This window comes from Drosophila tropicalis, unplaced genomic scaffold (genome assembly GCF_018151085.1).
Source record: "Drosophila tropicalis isolate 14030-0801.00 unplaced genomic scaffold, ASM1815108v1 contig_1190, whole genome shotgun sequence".
Classification (NCBI taxonomy): domain Eukaryota; kingdom Metazoa; phylum Arthropoda; class Insecta; order Diptera; family Drosophilidae; genus Drosophila; species Drosophila tropicalis.
Window position 1 is genome coordinate 2,153,026 of NW_027172561.1, and position 19,814 is coordinate 2,172,839.

At 39.2% G+C, this 19,814-nt stretch overlaps 2 protein-coding genes across 2 annotated transcripts; one reads left to right on the forward strand and one right to left on the reverse strand.

Moving 5' to 3' along the window:
• Positions 1-499: 499 nt before the first annotated feature.
• Positions 500-3,131, forward strand: LOC137578652 (uncharacterized). The gene is made up of 3 exons (XM_068292229.1): positions 500-886; positions 1,075-1,843; positions 2,015-3,131. Exons 2-3 carry the CDS (start codon positions 1,099-1,101, stop codon positions 3,016-3,018), a joined length of 1,749 nt encoding a protein of 582 aa, XP_068148330.1. The 5' UTR covers positions 500-886; positions 1,075-1,098; the 3' UTR covers positions 3,019-3,131.
• A 524-nt stretch (positions 3,132-3,655) lies between these two features.
• On the reverse strand, positions 3,656-4,428 carry LOC137579014 (peptidoglycan-recognition protein SD-like). The gene has a single exon (XM_068292681.1). It carries the CDS (start codon positions 4,354-4,356, stop codon positions 3,751-3,753), a length of 606 nt encoding a protein of 201 aa, XP_068148782.1. The 5' UTR covers positions 4,357-4,428; the 3' UTR covers positions 3,656-3,750.
• Between the last annotated feature and the right edge of the window lie 15,386 nt (positions 4,429-19,814).

Consider the following 19,814-nt stretch of genomic DNA (forward strand, 5'->3'; position numbering starts at 1 on the left):
ATAAAGGATATCAATGGACATTGATAAAACATAATGAAACTGAGCAACTACATAATATGTATCATGTAAAATTATATTAACTGAAGAATTAGCTAAAACTACTACCCCCAGTTACAGTGAATAAAAAAACCAAATCCCAAATTATATGATGAGCTCATTCAATAAATGTATTTTATTTGGTCTTACGCCACTAATTCATACTAAAATATAACTACACTTAAACTACGATCGATAGTGAATTAAATTTCCCATCGAATGAGATATTGTTCATCAAAATCCGATAAGAAATAGATACTCCATTTGTTTTCAAATTATGCGCTTAGCACTATTACTCGCACCCTTAGGACTATTACTCGCACCCTTAGGACTTTTACTCTCACCCTTAGGAGTGTTACTCGCAACCCTTAGGAGTGTTACTCAGTAACAGTGTCGCCTCCTACCTTAACGCAACCGTTAGGTTATCACGTAAGGCATTACGTTGCAGACGGGACCTGCTGATTTTTTTGTTGTTTTGTTGTTGTTGCATTCGTATTGGGCATCGGAAATCGACTGAAACTGAAAAAACTAGGGGCCCGAGCAGATGCAGAAGTCAAATCTACGTGCAAATTTGTGAAATTTAGCTAGATAGCAATCGGAGCGGACACAGAAGATATAGAAAAGAAAGAATTCTAATTATACAACAGTCGTACAGCATTCCCCGAGCTCCCCAAAAGAAACTGGTTATACTTACACACAACAGGCACGGCAAGGCAAGGCACACAGGCAGTGACAACGACAACGGCAACGACGGCAACGACGACGACAAGGCAGGAACGGGAACAGGGAACGGAACGGGAGTAGAGCAGCAGGGAAAGGCAGTGGCAGTTCGGCGCAGCGGAGAGTGAGGGTGAGTAAAAATCGATTTGTTGCACAAAACACGACTGCTCTGCATTTCGGTGGGGGTCAGTGGGTGAGACGAGGCGGGGCGGTAAGGTAAGAGAAGGGAACCGGGACCTGGGTCGACCTGGGCCTAGGCTCGATATTTGAATCTGATTTTGTGAGTGAATTGATGAGATAAAAATCGTTAAATTCCAGGCACGGGCCAGTGGCACATCTGCGATGGAGAAAATCAAACTGAAGGTGATTGGTGTGCTGCGCGAGCGCGACGGTGGCACAAATGTCAATCGCAGCAGCAGTGGCGCAGGCGGCGGTAGCGGCGGAGGCATCGGTGGCGGAGGGAATGTTGGCATTGCCAACGGCAATGTTAACGTCAATGGCAGTGGCAGTCATCAGGTGGGCGTGGCAGTTGCAATCGGGGTCACACAGGACAATGGCAATGGCAATGACGATAATGGCAATGCCTCCGGAGCTGAGCGTTCCGATGCACATGCTCATCCACATGCACATCCACATGCCCATGCACATGGACATCAACATGCACATGGTCATTTGCATGGGCATGGGAATGGAAATGGAAATACAATGACAACTGCCAGCGGCATTGGTGTTGGTGGTGTGGGTGGGGCGGCCCGCACGACGATACTGTCGCGACCTCAAACATCAAAAATCAGTGCACTGGACCTCGCTGGCATACTGAATACACGACGAAGGCTGGAATGGACAAAAGAGTGGCTGCGCAAGAATCAAGCCGAATTTCTTAGCAAGGAAAATCTGCTTAGCGATCTACAGTCACGAAAAGATGAATGTTATCACTTGAATTACTTCCTAGCCATAACCGAAGGTCAGTTTCGTTATCTGGTGCAGAAACTGGAGCCGATCATCAGTCAGTATGCACCTCAACGCAAAAAAAAATCCTTCAGCGCCGAAGAGCGTCTGGCCATTACGCTCAAGTATTTGGCGACGGGTAAGTGCATTTTCTTGACCATTTTGAATACTTCAATGGAATTTAAGGAATTGTAATTTCAAATTGAATATTCAAACTCACTCAGGAACTCCTCGCCCCCAATCTGAAAGCCTCTTAAAAAACATTATACAACATGATAGTAATATGAACTCTCTCTTCATTTTGATGCAGGTGAAGTGCATTCTTGTCGAAACTACTGCTTCCGTGCCTCGAAATTTGTGATAAACGAAATGATTGCCAATATCTGTCTGGGCTTCTATGAGCACCTCAAGGACCAATACGTTACACTACCAAAGACTGATGAGCAGTGGCGCAGTGCGGCCACAGATATGGAGCGCCAACACAATCTGCCCCAATGTGTAGGCAATCTATTTATGCGCAGCATTCAGCTGCAAAGTGCGGCCGGCAGTGCCGGCGATGATCGCAAACGAGCGCCCGTCATCTTTACGGGCATCGTTGATGCGAGCAACAATTTCCAGTACGTTAAAGTGGAACGGGCGTCGAATAGCCGCCCGAATGAGATCTACAAACAGACCACTGCCATTGCGCTAATCGAGCAAAAGATGAATGCCCTCGATGAGCAGTCGGAGCCGTTGCGAAATGGTTATTATTTTGCTGGAGATGCTGTACTGCCGGCTACCAATTATTTGGTAACACCGCGCAATGTACCTCAGGAGAATGCTGTGCACGAAGCCCTAGAGCAAATCAATGCCCATGCGGATCAAACAATGAGAATTTTATGCAATATGTTCCCCATTTTGGCCCAGCCACTTCGCGTCAGCGACAAGCATATCCGTGAAGTGGTGCTCGGCTGTGTGGCTCTCTACAATTTCCTGCGCAAAACAGACGAATCGTTTCGTCGCAACAGTGATAACATTGTCGAACAGCAGCGCGGAGCGGAGCAGCATCAATTGGCATATGTGAATAGCGAGGAAATTGACGATGACTGCATAATGCTGGCCACTGAAGAGGAGCTGCGAGAACGTGCCGAATTCACACCCAGCGTTGGACTGACAACCTGCTTTCAGCCATTAAGTGCGCAACGCGGCGAAACGGCCGATGGCCTGGCCAAGCGCGACTGGCTGCTCCAAATGCCAATTGCCCAAATGAATGGAAATGGATTAACGAATGGACATGAGATTGGAAACGGCAGCTCAAATGGGGGTATTTGTTAGTGTAATTTATCTAAGTACTTTACGAATTTTGTATAGTTCCTTGTTTTATATACTTTCTAAATCTGTTTCTGTGCATCTGTTTGCCGAATTGCCGATACATGCTGCTTGCACATACATCCATATATATATATATATATATATATATATATATATATATTCAATTTTTTTTTTATTAGATATATATTTTTGTTTCCCTCTCGCCCCCCCTTCCACCATTCGGCATGTTTCGGCATAATCAATACAATGGATACGATTATATGATACATACATATATGTATATGCCAATAACTGCGCGCTTATTATATATATTTTTTTTATCTTCTTCATGCTTCAGATTTTTAGGGTTTTCTGTAAAGTTAGTTTTTTAGTATTTTGGAAGTTCAGGTTCAAATGCATGAAATTGATGCTATGTGATGTCTCAAATTAAAATCTCTATTGTGACCCAGTGCTCCTCATTGGGTATATATAGCTTAGCGGCGCAGAGAATATAATATAAAAACAGAAAATGAGTAATTAATAATGAGTGCGAAACAAAAAACAATTGTAAAATTGGAATTTAAAAGAAAACAGAAGACGAAACACAACAAAACACACACACACACACACACATTCAGATAACAAAAACAGATCAACAAAATTACAAGTTTAGTATTCGTATTTAAGCAAGCAACAAATTTAACATAATTATATTTACAATAAATGTGTAAGGAATGGTCTTTACGTGTCGATATCTTATAATAGAGACTTATTACTCCAATTGGGCCATTGCTTAATATCGGCGAATAGAGCATCACCTGGACTCTTGGTGGCGCTCACCTGACGATGACCCAGTAATTCATAATTCTCAGCCAGATGTTTTTGGAGCACGGATTGTTGTATCAATGATTTGGCAGTTTCCAGTGATCCTTCAGCTGGTAGCTCCTCATCAAAATTGCCAATAAAGGCAATGGCCAGCGAGCCGCCATTATTTCGTCCTGCGAAAGATGCCCGTTGATTTGGACTACGACCCTCGTAAACTCGTCCATTGTCACCAATTAGATAATGATAGCCAATGTCCGAGAAACCCAAGGTATCCATTTGATATTGCTGCAGGTTGCGCACCTGCTGAATGCAAGCCTCATCGCTATTACAACGTACTCCAGCCGTATGGGCGATCACAGCTCGTGGAAGTGGTAGCTCATTGGAGCCTATACTACCATTTGATGGTCTAGCTTGCCATTCGGTTCGCGTCACAACCTGCACGGGTACTTCCCCGTCACCAGAGGCAAACGTGAGTCTGCCAATCACTGCTACTACCGCTACTGCTGCTACTGGCACTGCCCTCCAGTCGTACATCATTCCGTATCGGTATTTGGCAAACAACTGAGAAGAACTCTAAAGTCGACTACGTTCTTATTCGTTGAGGCTGTGTTTGATAACCGCTGTGGCCCCTTCAGTCGATAGCTTTTTATATACAACATTTTCCATCTATTTGGTATGGAGAGCGGGGGGGTTTGTTCAGGGGATTTTTCTGACAAAATAGGCTAGTAATTATATATGTACATACATACATACATACATATGTGTGTACATTTATTACTCCAATGGCGAGGGTCGTTCAACCACTTCACGTCAATAAAAGTAAATAGAAACCATTGCAAATTATGTACATGTTCCTTTAAATGCTCCTACAAACAGAAGGCTTATATATAGTAGATTTAGCCTGATTTAATATAGAAAATATTATTTAGTATTCATTTGTTTTTAACATTTTTAATGTATATTTGCAAAAGTCAATGCCAAATTTGATCTAGTTCCAACTTATATATAGCTCATATACAAGTGATCAATCGGCTTCTGTGTTCCAAATCAAAAACTTGTTTAAGCAATTGTGGACTATATCATTTGACTGTCATACAAACATAGCTCGAAAGCTTGTAAGCCCCAGTTTCTGGTTATTAAGTATAAAATGAAATCACTTTTATTAGAAATACTAGAAAAATCCCCCTTACCAGGGCCGGACTCAGATAAGGACAGGCCCTTAGCCTTCCAATTACTTTTGTATATATTTTGCATTTTACCTTTTGGAGATCCAAAGAGTCCGGACCTGACCCTGACCCTAAAACACATATTCTTCTTCTGTCTAAGAGGGATACAGAAGGGAAATAACTTTTGCCACAACTCACCAGACAGAAGCATCTACAATTTGATCATAGATATTGTAATTGCTAACGTTATACGCACCGTAGGCTGTGGTCATTTACCTTCCCTGTTGATAAGCTGATCACAGATGACTACCGACTATGGCGGGTATTCACCGTGTTTTGACGGTAAAGGGGAAAGGGATAGGGTACTGGATGCCTTCGTTCAGCGACTCTTTCAACACTTCATCAACACATTATGTTAATTCATACGAGCAAAACTACCGAAAAGAGAAGAAAAAAATAGGACCGAAATGAAAACCTCAACTTGACACAGATGTTCTACTCAGTAATTTAATTAAAAAACTTTCGTAATTAAATGCAAAAATACACCACAAAAAGGAATTGCAAGGAGAGAGAGAGAGAGAGAGAGAATGAGAAAGAAAGATAGAGCGACAGAGTGAGTAAAAAACGAAGCAAAACTAAAGAGATGGGCTGAGGATATGCAAGGAGTCAGCCAAATCCTAAAGTGACAACGAAAATGCAAGTAAGCGCCCTCAATTAAAAACCCAAAATGAATATAAAATGCCATAAAAAAGACAAAGGCAAAGCCACAACAGCTAAAAAGCTAAAAACCGAAACCAAAAACCAAAACTATGTGCCCAAAACTATGGAAGTGATGGAGTGGCAGATGGAGAGGGGGTGAGGGAATGGTGTCGCAAAATAAAATTTCGCATCTGGGCAAAATTGGGGGGCTGATGGGAGTTGAAAGAGGCTGCAGTTAACTTAAATTTAAGTGAGTCATTCGAGTATTCGTATTGTATCAGCTGAGGACGCGTTACCCGTAAACAGGCCCCAAACTTGAATTGAAAACAATTATATTCGTATCTATTTTATTTTCTTGGATTTTGGTTAGGCCATTTTATAAATAACCCTTCAGACACTTGAGTTACACAATTTCGGACTTCTAAAGTTTTCTAAATTTGTCTACTTGGAACATTCTTTGACCACTTTTCCACAAAATCAAATACAATTATCCTCCAATTGGAATTTATATCAGTTTCGAATCTAATTTCATTCGATATACTGTAAATACATATTAAGAAAATAGCACATTGTCTTGTATAGCAGTTAATTTTAGAGTCTAGATCCACCAAGTACTCTTACCCTAAGACTTTAGTATAGACATTTGCTTACGCTAAAACTAGTTGAGAATCAGAATTGCCAATTTAAGCGAAAAATGAAAGAGAGAGAGAGAGAGAGCTTAACAAAACCAAAGTCTTGATAATACATTTTATTGTATCCCTCCACTTTCCATCCTTTCCTTCCACTTTAAATTCGGTGACCGAATTTAATGTAAAAAACATTTTTTCTTTTCTTGTCTTTTACTTGTGTCCAGCATCCGCCTACACTATTGCCTTCATGGCAGTCGCCTCCATTGCCTCCGCAGCCGTTGTCGCCTCCGACATGACAATTTACTCTCCCCAATCCCAAGAACTGGTCGCCATGTTGGCTCATTTGCAAAATTGTCAGATTTATTTCGCTAATTGCTGCTCATCCGTTTAATTAAAATTAAAAGAACTTGCAGTTGTAGAAGTTAAGGAAAAACTTTTTATACGAATTTTCCTAGAATTTCGCATTGGGCACGTTTAGTTTAGTTTTTTTTTTCCTCCCGTTCTCTCTAGCTCTCTCTATTTCTCTGTGTGTTAGTTTGCATTGTTGTTACTACAATGCCATCTATTAAATTGCTGTGCAAAGTTCGAGTTTTGAGCACCTTGGCAATAAACAAAAAAAAAGACAAAAAACAAAGAACGGTGAAGGCGAAAGAGGAGGCAGGGGAAAGGCAAATAACTTCTAGCCTCTAACAGATTTGGTTAGGCGACTGCTTTTTTGTTGATGGTGAAAGGGGCAGTGAAACAAATTAAGTTGCAACAATTGCTTTAGCTTCCATTCCGTTAAAGCTGTCACATTTCTCCACCATCTTCCACCCCGCTCCCCTCCCCCCAACAACCCCTCAACAAGGTGTCAATCGTGTCAGCCAAAAAGTTGTGGCAAAACTGCAACTGCAACAACAAAGAACACCAACAATTTGCACGCAATGCTGCACCAGCTGCTGTTGCTGTTGCTGTTGTTGTCGGCGCTGCCGCTTATCCTTGGCCCCAGAAGTCGACCCGAATGAACCGGAAAGAGCAAAAGTTGGAGGCAAAACCACAGTCACACTGGCAGAGAATTTAGGCAACTTTGCTGTACGAATTGGGATTCGGGACGACGACAACTCGAAATCACCCACAACCCTCTGCACACGCACACACACACACACCCACACACACAATGACACAATTTCCCTTGACGGTTGCAAGAGGCAAAGGCGACTGTGTCGAGCGGCATTTTTATAATAACTTGCTTAAATTTCATAACAAGAAGTCGCGTAGAAAATGAAAACTAACATATATTCTGCATGTATGTATGTATGCGTGTATGCATGTACATACATACTAAGCATGCCCCACACACTCAAACTATTGTCCCCCACCCCGTGGAGCTTGCACTGCCACAACACACACACATATGGGTATAGTATAGATCGTAAATAAATTTGCAACCAAGTCATCAATGTCACTAACGAACAAACTTTGTTTATTAGCTCTCCAGATATTACGTATACGTAAAGGTATGCAAATAAATTTTAAGGTAGTCCCACAGAAAAGTCAAGCCTATTCAGCAGTTATTTTAAATCCCACTAGTGCAGAAATCGAAATTTGATAAAACTGTCATCACAACTAGCTTTAAGGCGGCTACAGGTCAGTTAATACGATTTGTAATACACAAAATACAATTTATGTTTAAGATTTAAATTTTAAAATCATAAATAGGCAAGTTCCATCATCAGCAGACCTTGCAAAAGAATCCTAAATATTAACGATCAAAGCATATTTTCAACGCTAAAACTAGTTGGAAATTACAACTACATAAAGCGAAACAACGAACGGCGAGATTTGATCTATTGACTTTCAATCTAGACAATTTTAATTTAAAATGTTTCTTGTTGAATTCATTAATTGACCAACAGTTAGAAAACTCTTCGCAATGCCAAATTGTAAATAATATAATATTCTATGGAGTCAAGATCTATCTATATATCTCCCTTTTTCCCATAGTTTTTCTATGAATTACGGATGGTTATCAATCCATTTATTATCAAACAAAAAGTAATGAGAATAGCTGAGTAAAACAACAGATAATTCAAATAAGGATAGCATCAACTTAAGAAAAGAGAGAGCGTTTTCATTGTGGGCCCGTTTCTTATACAATGGCTAGTTAAGTGCTTTATACTTGTTTAGTTTTGCTTGAATAGTTTAATGCAACTGCTCTCTCTCTCTCTCTCTCTCTCTCTCTGTTTCTCTTTCTTTCGCTCCCCCCCTTTCTTTTTAGATGTCTCATGCCTGAATAGCAGCTATTTTTAATATGTAACACAAAAATGTGCACAACTCTAAGTATAATGCAATATTAAAGTCAAACGATGTGCGTAACAACAGCAAGCTCATCATCATCATCATCGTCGTCGTCGTCGTCGTCGTCATCTTCGTCCTTTAGAATACTGCTTCTAGTTCTGGTGCTATTCCTGCCAACGTCTTGTCAGAATTTTCATGCTGCTGTAAGCTGTTTTCATGCACATTTTGGGCACTTGTGCTCCCAACTCCACCAGGACAAACACTTCAATTTGGCTTCAAGGATGCGTGCCAGTCATAGGAATAAGCATTGGTGGGTGGGGGAACTAGGACCAAAAACTAGAACGTTGTTGCCTTGATGCTAGCAGTACACAAAAATCAACCAGACACAGTCAAAGTGCCGGAAGGAAGTGCGCTGCGACGTCTCGGGCGATTGTCGGCCGTAGCGGAGCGGGCCACTAGCAGCAGTCGGGAACAATGGTGGATGACTTCGTGGGCGGATGGTTAGGTGGATGCGATACGAGTGAAGATATGTATGGTAGGGATATGGCAGCAAACAACATGCAACTCTTTAACTATAACTTTTGATATATGCTAAAGGAAATATTGTGGGAGTGCACTCACTCGTGATTGCCGTTGCCCAGGCAGCCACTACATAATACAGGGTCTCCAGCGGGAGCAGGAGAAGTGGGTGCGGGACCGGAAGCGGGAGCAGCAGCAGTAGCTTGGTGCCTTAGCGCCATCAACTACTTAACGTCAAAACGCTTAAAGTTGAATTTGTAACGCTTGAAGTGAGTAGAGGCAAACAGCAAAAAGCCAATGGAGTGTGAGCAAAAAGGGAGCCAGCTAGATAAAAAGCGAAGAGAATGGCAAAGGAGTCTAATGCCAGTTCACTCATCTATTTTTATTAAATCGCCACAGACACACCCACCCACCCAGTCATCCTAATAAACACACACACACACACACACGTGTGCTGTTGCATTGCTGGACAAGGAGAACAAAAAGCAGAGTTACGTATACGCAGCATTGGCCAAAATGCATAACTAGAAGAAAAAATAAAAGGAAAAACCTAAAAGAGAAAATGAAAATGTTTGCTTTCGGCTACTACAAATAGCAACATACACTTCGATTTAGTTAAACTAAATGAATAAGAAAACAAAACAGAAAATATATGAATAAACTCTTTTCTCATTCTCATTCTCATTTTCATTTTATGCAGCAAATGTGCATAATAAAATGAATGAAATAAAATTTGCATTGTATAGAGACCAGATTGTTTTGTTTGTTTTAGTTTGTACATCGAAAGAAGTCTGAGCTGAGGATTTTGTGGCCCACCTCCCACATAAATGATTTTATCTTGGTATATCTACTAACAAAATCCTAATCATGTTATTATACAAGTTTGCCAAAAACAAAAACAATGGAAAAGTGTTATGTTCTATGTGTTATATTCCATGATCAAAGACCAATTAAAGATTTTTTAACTTTGGGAAATCCAAATCTCGACACTCAATTTAAGTTAAATTTGAGTATTCAAAATTTAAAAACAAAGTTAACTCTTTTAGGATTCGCTTTAATCCATATTTGAAAAGTTTATCCAAGGAAAACTAGCTGAAAACAAATCAATCGTAGAATCATTAGTAAAGTTTTTCTTGGAAATGCAAATCAAACTGTGTGTTATCAAGTTAGCCTAAGATGTGTGTGGAAGTTTTGATTAATATATTTCAGAGGAATTCGAAACAGAACTGATTGAATTCATTGTTTTCTAACTGCTGAAGTTAAATCAGATCGCGAACCTTCTAAAAGGTTTCAGAAGTCAATTAAAGGTAATAAATACAAAGTTATGTTTCATTTATTTACTTTCTCCTTAAAATTAGTAATAACGATTGTTAAAGCAGATGATAATCACTTGAAATTTCAGGTCAACTTTTTGAGTTTGTAAAATTTTGTAAAATTATGAATAATGTTGAGATATTATTATCTTTTTTTTAAGTCAACTTAAGAAATTCATTACATTTTCCAAGTAAGAGTATTAACTGCAACAACAACAACTCCAGCAAATAGCCAATGACTTTAGATGCTTTTGCTGTTGTTGTTGTTATTGCAGTTTCAATGGCAGCTGTTTCAACTTCCTGGCCGGCTGTTGCTGCACTGCCCTCTCCCATCGCCCAACCCACCACCTCCGCCACCTCCATCTTCTACTGCACATTGCAGCTTATTTTCGGGGGTTTAATTTTGATTTAAACGCTGGCAGACAACTTGAAGCCCGCTGCGTGCTGAAGTAGAAATAGATGAAGAAGCTGCAGGAGGAGCAGTTTAGGAGAACTGGCATGGACATGACTTCGCTTGGACATAACATAAGAGCATGAGATCGAGTAAGTTTCTCTTTGGGGGTTTATTGAAATTTAAGTTGCACTTTCAAGGCCCAGCAGGAGACGTAGTGAAGCAGCCAGGAAAAATGTGAACCGAGGTTAATGAAAGGGCACTTTAATGTGCACTGGACACTGTGTACAGCAAATCAAGCAAACGGCCAGGACAACCATTTAATTTTCATTAGATTAAGGTAAGCATCGAAGTAAGTAATTCTCTCCACCAATATTACTCCTGCCACTAGGAGGGTCTCTTCTCTTACGATAGGGTGGGGGAGACCAGATTTTGCGGTGCAGCGGGTGCAGCCTGGCCACTACGTGAGCTTTCACTGCTTTGCTTCCCCTTACCCATTTTGCTTCTGCTTTCTCGCACTCGTAAATGTAAAAGTTGCAACTTGTAGCCTCAAAATAACCACAAAGTAAACACCAGAGTGGCAGTGCCACAACCCAGAGATGGGTTGCCAGAGCTATTTGAATAGCTGGCAAAGACATTGCGTACAACTACAAGCAGGGACAAGGGCATTATACGTGCATCGTCACTCCCGAAGAGTGAAGACTGGACTGGACTTGACTTGGCTGGGCTGGACTTGGCGTTGGTGGGGCAAAAGAGAAGGAAATGGGGAAAAGTGACCTCGGCGATGGCAATGGCGATGACGATGGCGATGCCAATGGCAATGGGCTTTGTGGAACTGGGGGAGGGCTAGAAGATGGCAAGCCAAAATAAATAAGTGTGTAATTCAATATTTAAGGCTTTGTCAGTAATTATTTCCACACAGATGGTGAAACTTGTGCTGTTGCCAAAGAGACAGCAACGATGCGACGATACCATGATGCCACGATGCGAATCTGTCAGTATATAGTCCTTTATAGTATATATAGGAAACGGAACTCGCTTGCATTTAGTGGACAGCATATACTTAAAGTGGTCAAAGTCTTTCCATCTTTTCTTTTAGCTTTTTCTTTTAAATACTCAAGACAGTTAAATTATTAGTTTAAGTATGCTACTGCACTTGAAATGCCATTAGAAACAAAATGATGTCCCTACTAAAATTCTCTACTGTCTAATTGTCCATTACAACGACATCTTTCTTTCCTATTTAGTGCAGCTCGAAGAACATATCAACCCTTATATTTACATGTATAGATTATTATATGTTTTGTTAAAGTTTTGAAATGCATTTTCTGGTTGCAGACTAATTTTGCAGCTTATTCTTTTTAAATTTACAGAACAAAACATAGAAAATAGGTTAAAAAAAACACAAAATAGGAAATGCAATCGAAAAGTAGCTCAACCAAAAAGTGAATTCAAACAATGAAGAAGAGTAGAGTGCAACAGAGAGTGATAGAGAGAGATAGAGAGAGAGAGAGGAAAGCAGCAGCGAAAAGAAAATGGCAAAGAAAATGAAACACATGATAGACAACTTACTTGATACTGATACAAAAGTGCACATTCTAGCCATTGAGTCAATAAGGAATGTAATGAAGTAAAAGACAGATAAGTGGAAAAACAAGTGACAAGAAATGGTAAAACGAATCAACTACAAAACATATTGGGTCTAGAGTCTAGAGAGGGAAAATAAGTGGAAAAAAATTCAAAAAATATCCTCTTTTGTGAACAACTCAATGGAAATAGTTGCATACTTTTGGGAGCCAGATGTGATGCCCTACTGTAGTCCATTATGGCAATCTGCTGAGGTTTTATAGTTTCTCGATCGATCCCTTCTTTTGTCATGTTAGCTTCATCTCTTTTCTTTCTCCCTCTCTCTCTCTCTCTCGCTTTCTCTCTCTCTCTCTTCATTGCACTTATTAACAGCTACATACATACATACAGAGTCATATTTCAAGGATCGCTGCCTGCTTGAGGCTACTATAAAATTGACCCACTTGCTGCACATTTGTCTTTATTAAATGGTAAGGAGTGATGCTATGGGGTAACAGGGTGAGATTTGGGGTAACAAATTATGAGTTCGCCGCTTGGTTGGCACTTGAAAGAGCGTATAAATTATAAACCAATTTAATAACTACCCAGAAAAGAAATGTGCTCGCTGCCTCTTGCCTTAAAAATGAACTACCAATTTGTGGAGTACTACAACAGCAGCAACAGCCACAAAACGAACGCAAACGCAACATTATAATGGCTCTGGAGAAGCGTGAACATGAGTTATGCCATAACCAAAAAGGAAAAAAAATCATATACCCATATATGTACATATATGTATGTATATCCAAAACCTTTGGCATTAGACGACTTGACAATGAACTGCAACTAGAAGGGCAGCTGTGGCCATTGGCGGGAGAAGTGAATAGTTTTAAATGTATTTTGCCCAAGAACTTCACTAATACATGCAATAGCGTATATAAGTATAATCAACAGTTTTCCAGAACCTCGACTCTCCGGCCAAAATTTTTAAACACTCGCACACATATACAAATACATATGTAAGCATGTATATGTATATCCTTTTTTCCTGAATATGCGCATAGTTTAAAGTTGTAATTATTCGAGCATTTAGTTGGAACATTTAGTAACCCGCCTCTGGGCGGGCAACTGCCATGGCAACAAAGCGCAAAACGGAAAAACGCAATGCAATGCTATAGAGCTGGTTCCTATACCAGAAAAGAATCCTATGGACCAGGACTTGCCGCCAATGCCCATGTCCATGGCCATGCCCATGCCCATGCTGCACGACTGCATGTGCGCGTGTTAAAGTGAATTTTAAATGATTTATTACGCGTCTAGTTGGGCCACTGATACTGCAAATTCTACAATTACGTATCCTTTAACCCAACACCAGTCATCCAGCCAGCCAGCTACCCCCCCACCCATCAAACGGCCTCCCTCTCTATATCTTCGGTCTGGTATCCATGCCCCATGTCCGTGTGAATTTTGCTGCTTTTGCTCGTTAGCATATTAATTGTAAAGCGTGTCCTAATTGCATTTCAGTCAGCTCGAATTGGTTCCAAGTGCTGATTGTCAGTCACAAAGTCAAAGTCGCTAGTACAGGGGAATAAGAATAATACTTTTTCTTTTCTTTATCACCAATCCCTCTTATTTCCATTAACTTGTTCACTTTGTATACAAAAATCTTACAATTATGGAGCAGCAAAAGAAAGTACAAGAAAATTTCCCTCAAGCACAATGAAAAAACAATTTATACATCTTCCTATGTTCTTATAGTCGATTCAAGATGGACATAATACCAAACCCTTTACACGAATTATTATTCGAAATTATTTGCATATTGGTACCTAAAACTAAATTGACTATAGAAGAAATATGTTTTTTTCAAGATGACTTATTATTCGCTAGTTGCACTCAACTCATATCATAAAATTAAACTCTAATGTTCATATTCTCAAAAATGAGCTGAAAAAGTATTCGAGGGTTAGAAGTTGGGCAAAGTGAACAGATACAGAGAAGCAACAAAAGCCATGCAGAGGAATAAACATTTCATAAAAAAGATTTATCTAGTAATTGTAAATATATCATTGAATGATTGTTCTAGTGCCTTAACTTAAACTATCTTAAACTAAGGGAAAGACCATAAGCGGATCTAGGACTGTGTAATATGGTGATGTGACCCCCTAAAGTATGCACATTAACATTAAGAGAAGAATTAAAAGACAATTTTTTCAATATTGTTATTACAAGTAAAGGATATAGTTGTATTTTACAAGCACTGGCAACTAAGGCCTTCGGCTTAGACGAAAATTACATCCATACATTAGCCTGGGATTCGAACCCGGATCCTCGTTGTTCAGTTGCCCAAATGACTGGGCCATTAAGGCAACTCATCTACCGAGGACTGCGACCTATCAACATACTTTATACTCTCCGAATATAAATGCATAAATGGTCACGAATTTATGACGTTTTTAATTTTCGGACACTATTTCTGATTTTCTCGGCCGGGCAAGACTTTACCTCTAAAATCTGTAATATTACAGATCAACTCTAGATTCCAATTCTAAAATTCCAAGTTTTGTATAGAATGTTTAGGATCTTAGAATCTTTGAGGCGAGGCCTTTTTACAACAATCAATTTCACGGAAGAACATTTTTCGTTGAGCTACGAGAATTGAATTTCCCTTCCAATGCTATATGTATCTGATCCAAATCGGATAAAAGTTGGATAGTTTTCATCGCCACTCAATGGGAGATTTAGTTATTGGCTTCTTTGACATGAATAAAAATTCAAAAAGAAAAAAAAAACAATTTTTGTTATTGTGCTTAATAATAATTGCTTTAGTTTTATTACATTGACATTTGTTCAAGTGATGTCCTAAGGTCTTCAATTTCTATTGCAACGAGTCCTGCTCATTTTTGTTGTTGTTACATCCAACTGGTTGGTAGAAGTTGCAAGCTGTTGCAATCGGTTGCAGGGTATTCTGTCGCAGTTGCGTATAAGTTGTGTTCGAGTTGCGTGTCGTTGCAGGACACAATTGCACTCAATTGTGGAACATGTGTGAGTCCTTTGGGCCTTCGACTTCACTCCCTTTTCTTTTGGGGAACAGCCCTGGGGAAATTGGAGCTATGAATGAGTGAATAAGTGAGTGAGTGCTTTGCTTTAATCTCACTCGTGAACAGGTCGTATGAGTGATTTTTGAGCAAATATTTGTGACAATGTGTACACACAAACACATGCATACGACATCTTTCAAAACTGTTAATGAAGCACCATAATTAATAATTATATGGCATAATTTTATAATTTAATAACATCGTTAAAATCACACGCCGCAAAAACAGCAAAAAAAAAAAAAAAAGAATTGAAAAATGGAGTTAAATTTATCAAATTAGCCAATGGCAATTGAAATGGGTACGGGATTGAAAGTAGCAAACTCGAATTAGCAGCATACTTAGATCCTCGACCACTTACTCATACACTTTTATCTAATCCTAGCCCCTGGTCCTAGTATTGGCCAGAAGGCTCTCATACATCAACGAGAGCCTGTTTTCGTTTACTATTTTTTTTTTGTGCTGTTTTCCATGAATTATTTTGCCTGCTGCTAGTGAAATTTTTGACCAAACAATTGGCAACAACAACAACAACTAACTATATCGAGTGGAGATCCACTCACCCAGACAATATACATATGTACATATGTATGTATACTACATACATATGTATACATATATACATACATACATACATATATAGACATCATGAGCGGCCAAGAGCAGCGGGGACAAGAATGAATATGATGCATGAAATAACAATAATGAAATGACAACAAAAGGCATGGGGATAACAAAAGGATTGCCAGCCACAGTGAGACAGTTCGAGAGGAAAAACGATGGCCGTGGGAGAGGGCGGTGAGCGGGAGAGCGGGAGTTTAGCTGTGACCGATTCAGTCATAGGTCGACTGACGGCAGATTGGAGGGAGGCAAAGCCTCGACAGCAATTCAAAATCAAAATCAAATGTGATTTTTCGGTCACTTTGAAAATTGTTGATTAGTGCCGCCTGACTGCAAACGAATGATATGAAACGAAGCAAGGCTGCAACATTAAAGGGATTTCAAGATATTTCTAACCATCACTTCATGCAGGCATCAGTCAGCCGTGCATCATGGAATTTTGAATAAAAAAAAAACAAATAAAAATAACCTCGATGGCCAGGCAATTCAATTTAAACAATTAAAGGCACATAAATTAAAAATGTGGTCATGTGGCCAATGGTCGACCAGGAGAGCGACAAATTGCATGTAGTAACTAGAGTCTAGTTATTTACATACATAACCGCAGCAAGGACATATATAATATACATTTCTATATAATTTACACACATATGTATGTATGTATGTATGTAAGTATATATAAATGCGTCTATTAAATCGATGTCAATTTAAATGAGGAAATATCAAAGAAGCTATAATCGGCTATGGCAAAGCTTATATACCCTTGCAGTCTTTGGCAATAATATGTATTATTAGATGTTTCACGCTTTGTTTGTGTTCCAAAGCCTGCCAACTCCTCCTCCTCATCTCCTTTGCAAGCTCATTTACATACAGGAAACACGCATACACATGTAGTTTATGTGGCGTTGCGTCTTTTTTTCGTTTAATTCGTTTATTTTAAAAGAACAACAATCAACAGTAGACTTAAGTAACAACAGGAATGGATAGAACGGAGAATTTGTTAAGTATATAAAAAAGATAGGAGTGAAGGATAACATGCTATAGGAGACCTGTGAGACTGCGGGGGGGACATTGCTTTGCAGGACGATGACGGGCCTTCTATCCCTCTCCTAAATTTTCTTAGGCGTTCCAGTCGACTGCAGACGGCGGAGCTTGCCCATAGCATTAGCTGCATATGTATGTGCCGTCCGAACACTACTTCTCCTGACTCTCAGTCATTTCCACAACCAAGGTTTCGTGTTGCATTTTGAACACGAACTCTGCTTCGCGTGCAAGGAGGTCTATTGAAGTTATCCCCGCTACGATCAGAGCCGCCTCGTCCGAGAAAGTTCGGAAGCCACGACATACCCGTATCGCCCGGTATCAGTCGGTATGTTGTAGGTGCTCCATATAACATAACCGACCTTTATACAGACGCTAGCAGTAGACGTTGCATTTGTCTTGGGCCCCTATTATTGAGCAGGATGCGGTTTATAGCTCTCCCTATGTCTGCAGTGGTCGAAGCTAAGTCGAGTGCCCAGCATTACTCTCAGGTATTTTATCTCACCGATTCGGAAGTGCACGTCTCAAGTGTGACTTTCGCCGATTCTACCGCTTTTCGGCTACTTTTTAACAAAGTCTCTGATTTGTGATCTGTTAGTTGGAGTCCTGCACTGCTTGACCATACTCGCCGCCGCAGCAGTTTTCTTCTCTGCCTTGTGTATGTGTTTATGTAGCGTTGCGTCTGTATGTGTGTGTGTGATCTGCTGCTCTGGTAATTTCAAGCAATAATGTAGAAGGCTGGCGACAGAGCTGTCGGCAGGGCATAGCCGATTTATATTGACTGTAATTATTATCTGATGTTATTGAAATTGATGGATATGATCCTATAAAGTATATATGCCAAGGAACACCTCGATTTCGGAGACTATAGGAGCTAACAGGACCAAGCTTGGAATGTGGTCTCCTTTAGCATGTACAGTGATCAAGTTTGTTTCTTATTTTTCCACGCCCACTTTCATGCCAAATGACAAAGTTTAAATTTTCATCAACAAAACAATAATAGTTTATCTTAAAAGTGTACTTTCTTATTTATAGGTACATTTGAAATGGAGTAGCAATTTAATGGGATGATGTTTCCTCTATCCAAGCCATAAAAACTAAGTATACAAATTTGATCGATGATTTTCAAGATGTGCCTTAATATTCACATGTTTGCCTCAAGAAGGATAGTTACGAAATGTTCTAAGAATTTCGACTATAAAGTTTTTCTTAGAACTATTTCAGCGTAAGTAATTTTGAAATTATCTCCTTTTCTTTGTATTTTTTTAACTTCCTTGATTGGACAAAAGTAAAGATGAATGAAAAAATAAATGGGTTCGAAGATTAGTCCCATAACAGAAGCGTACCTAGGGAAGTAAAATAGGAATAACTTTGCCCCCGAAAGTATGCACCGAGCAGTCTAAGAATCCTTTTTCAAACGCACAATAAATTTTTGTAATTCTTTGAATGGGGGTTCCCGAGAGAATGAAAATAACCCAGTCATTCGTTGAATTCAAAGTATGAACTGATTTTATTTAAAAAGTGTTGTGTATATAAATGAACTCTTAGACTCTAGAAGGTGACAAAATACTTATTCTAATGACCCACTTTTTCGAGAGTTGAAAATTGTTTATGTTTCATGCTCAGCGTCGGTTACTTGATACCGCGCCTTTATTATATTCTTAAGTGCTTTCCACAGAGCAACAATTGTCATATGAATCTTTATGACTTATTTTTGTTTTATGTTTTTGTTTTGTTTTGTGTATTTCATTGGTGCATCTGTTTTGGTGAAGCCATTTCAGATGAACACGATGTTTATTCTTAAACAACCTTGTGTTTAGTCAGAGTTTCAAAGTTAGATCATAATAAAACTGCAATTGACTATTATTAACTAGCCTGTATGAAGCATTATTATAGTTACTGGTAGATGAAATAATGTTTTTGGTCTTTTTATAACAAAGAGTATATAAAAGTTCTGTCTGCTACATTGACATTCATGTATGTATGTATGTATGTATCTATGTTTATATTTACATGTTTTGTATAAATGGATATTGACCACACTCAATAGCATCCTCTGCTATCACACCCACAACCATCAATTGCTATTAATTCGAGCATATTAATTCGAATTTACATATGAAATTTTATATTTGAATGTATGTTTTTTTCCATAAAAGCCACAACCGTCACATTCCACTTGACACTTTTATCCACACCCACGCACAAAAATACTTCGTTAATCAGCCCACCGAATCTTCAACACATTTCTCATTCGATTTAAACAGATTATTAGCCATGACCATCAGTACGGTGGTCACTTGTGCTTAAACAAATAAAATATGTATATGTATATGTTAGTATAGCCAGAGTATACAATTTTTGTTAAATCACCCAAAAAGATACATTTTAAATTACTTTTAGGCACGAAATGATTATTTCGAATTAGACGAAAAAAAACAACTGCTTAATTTTGATTTAATTACATTTTTTTTTCCTCGATATAGCGATAGATTTTTTTTTATTTTCCGCCTTAAACCAAAGACACCATGAATAAACAATATTTCTGCGTTTCCAAAATGATTATTTAAACGTAACTTTCGTTAAGCGCGCTCAGCAGATTCCGATAGTTGAAAGTATCGATAACTGCTCAAAACATCGATAGTTCGATATCGTTAGTGCAATCGAGTGTTCGT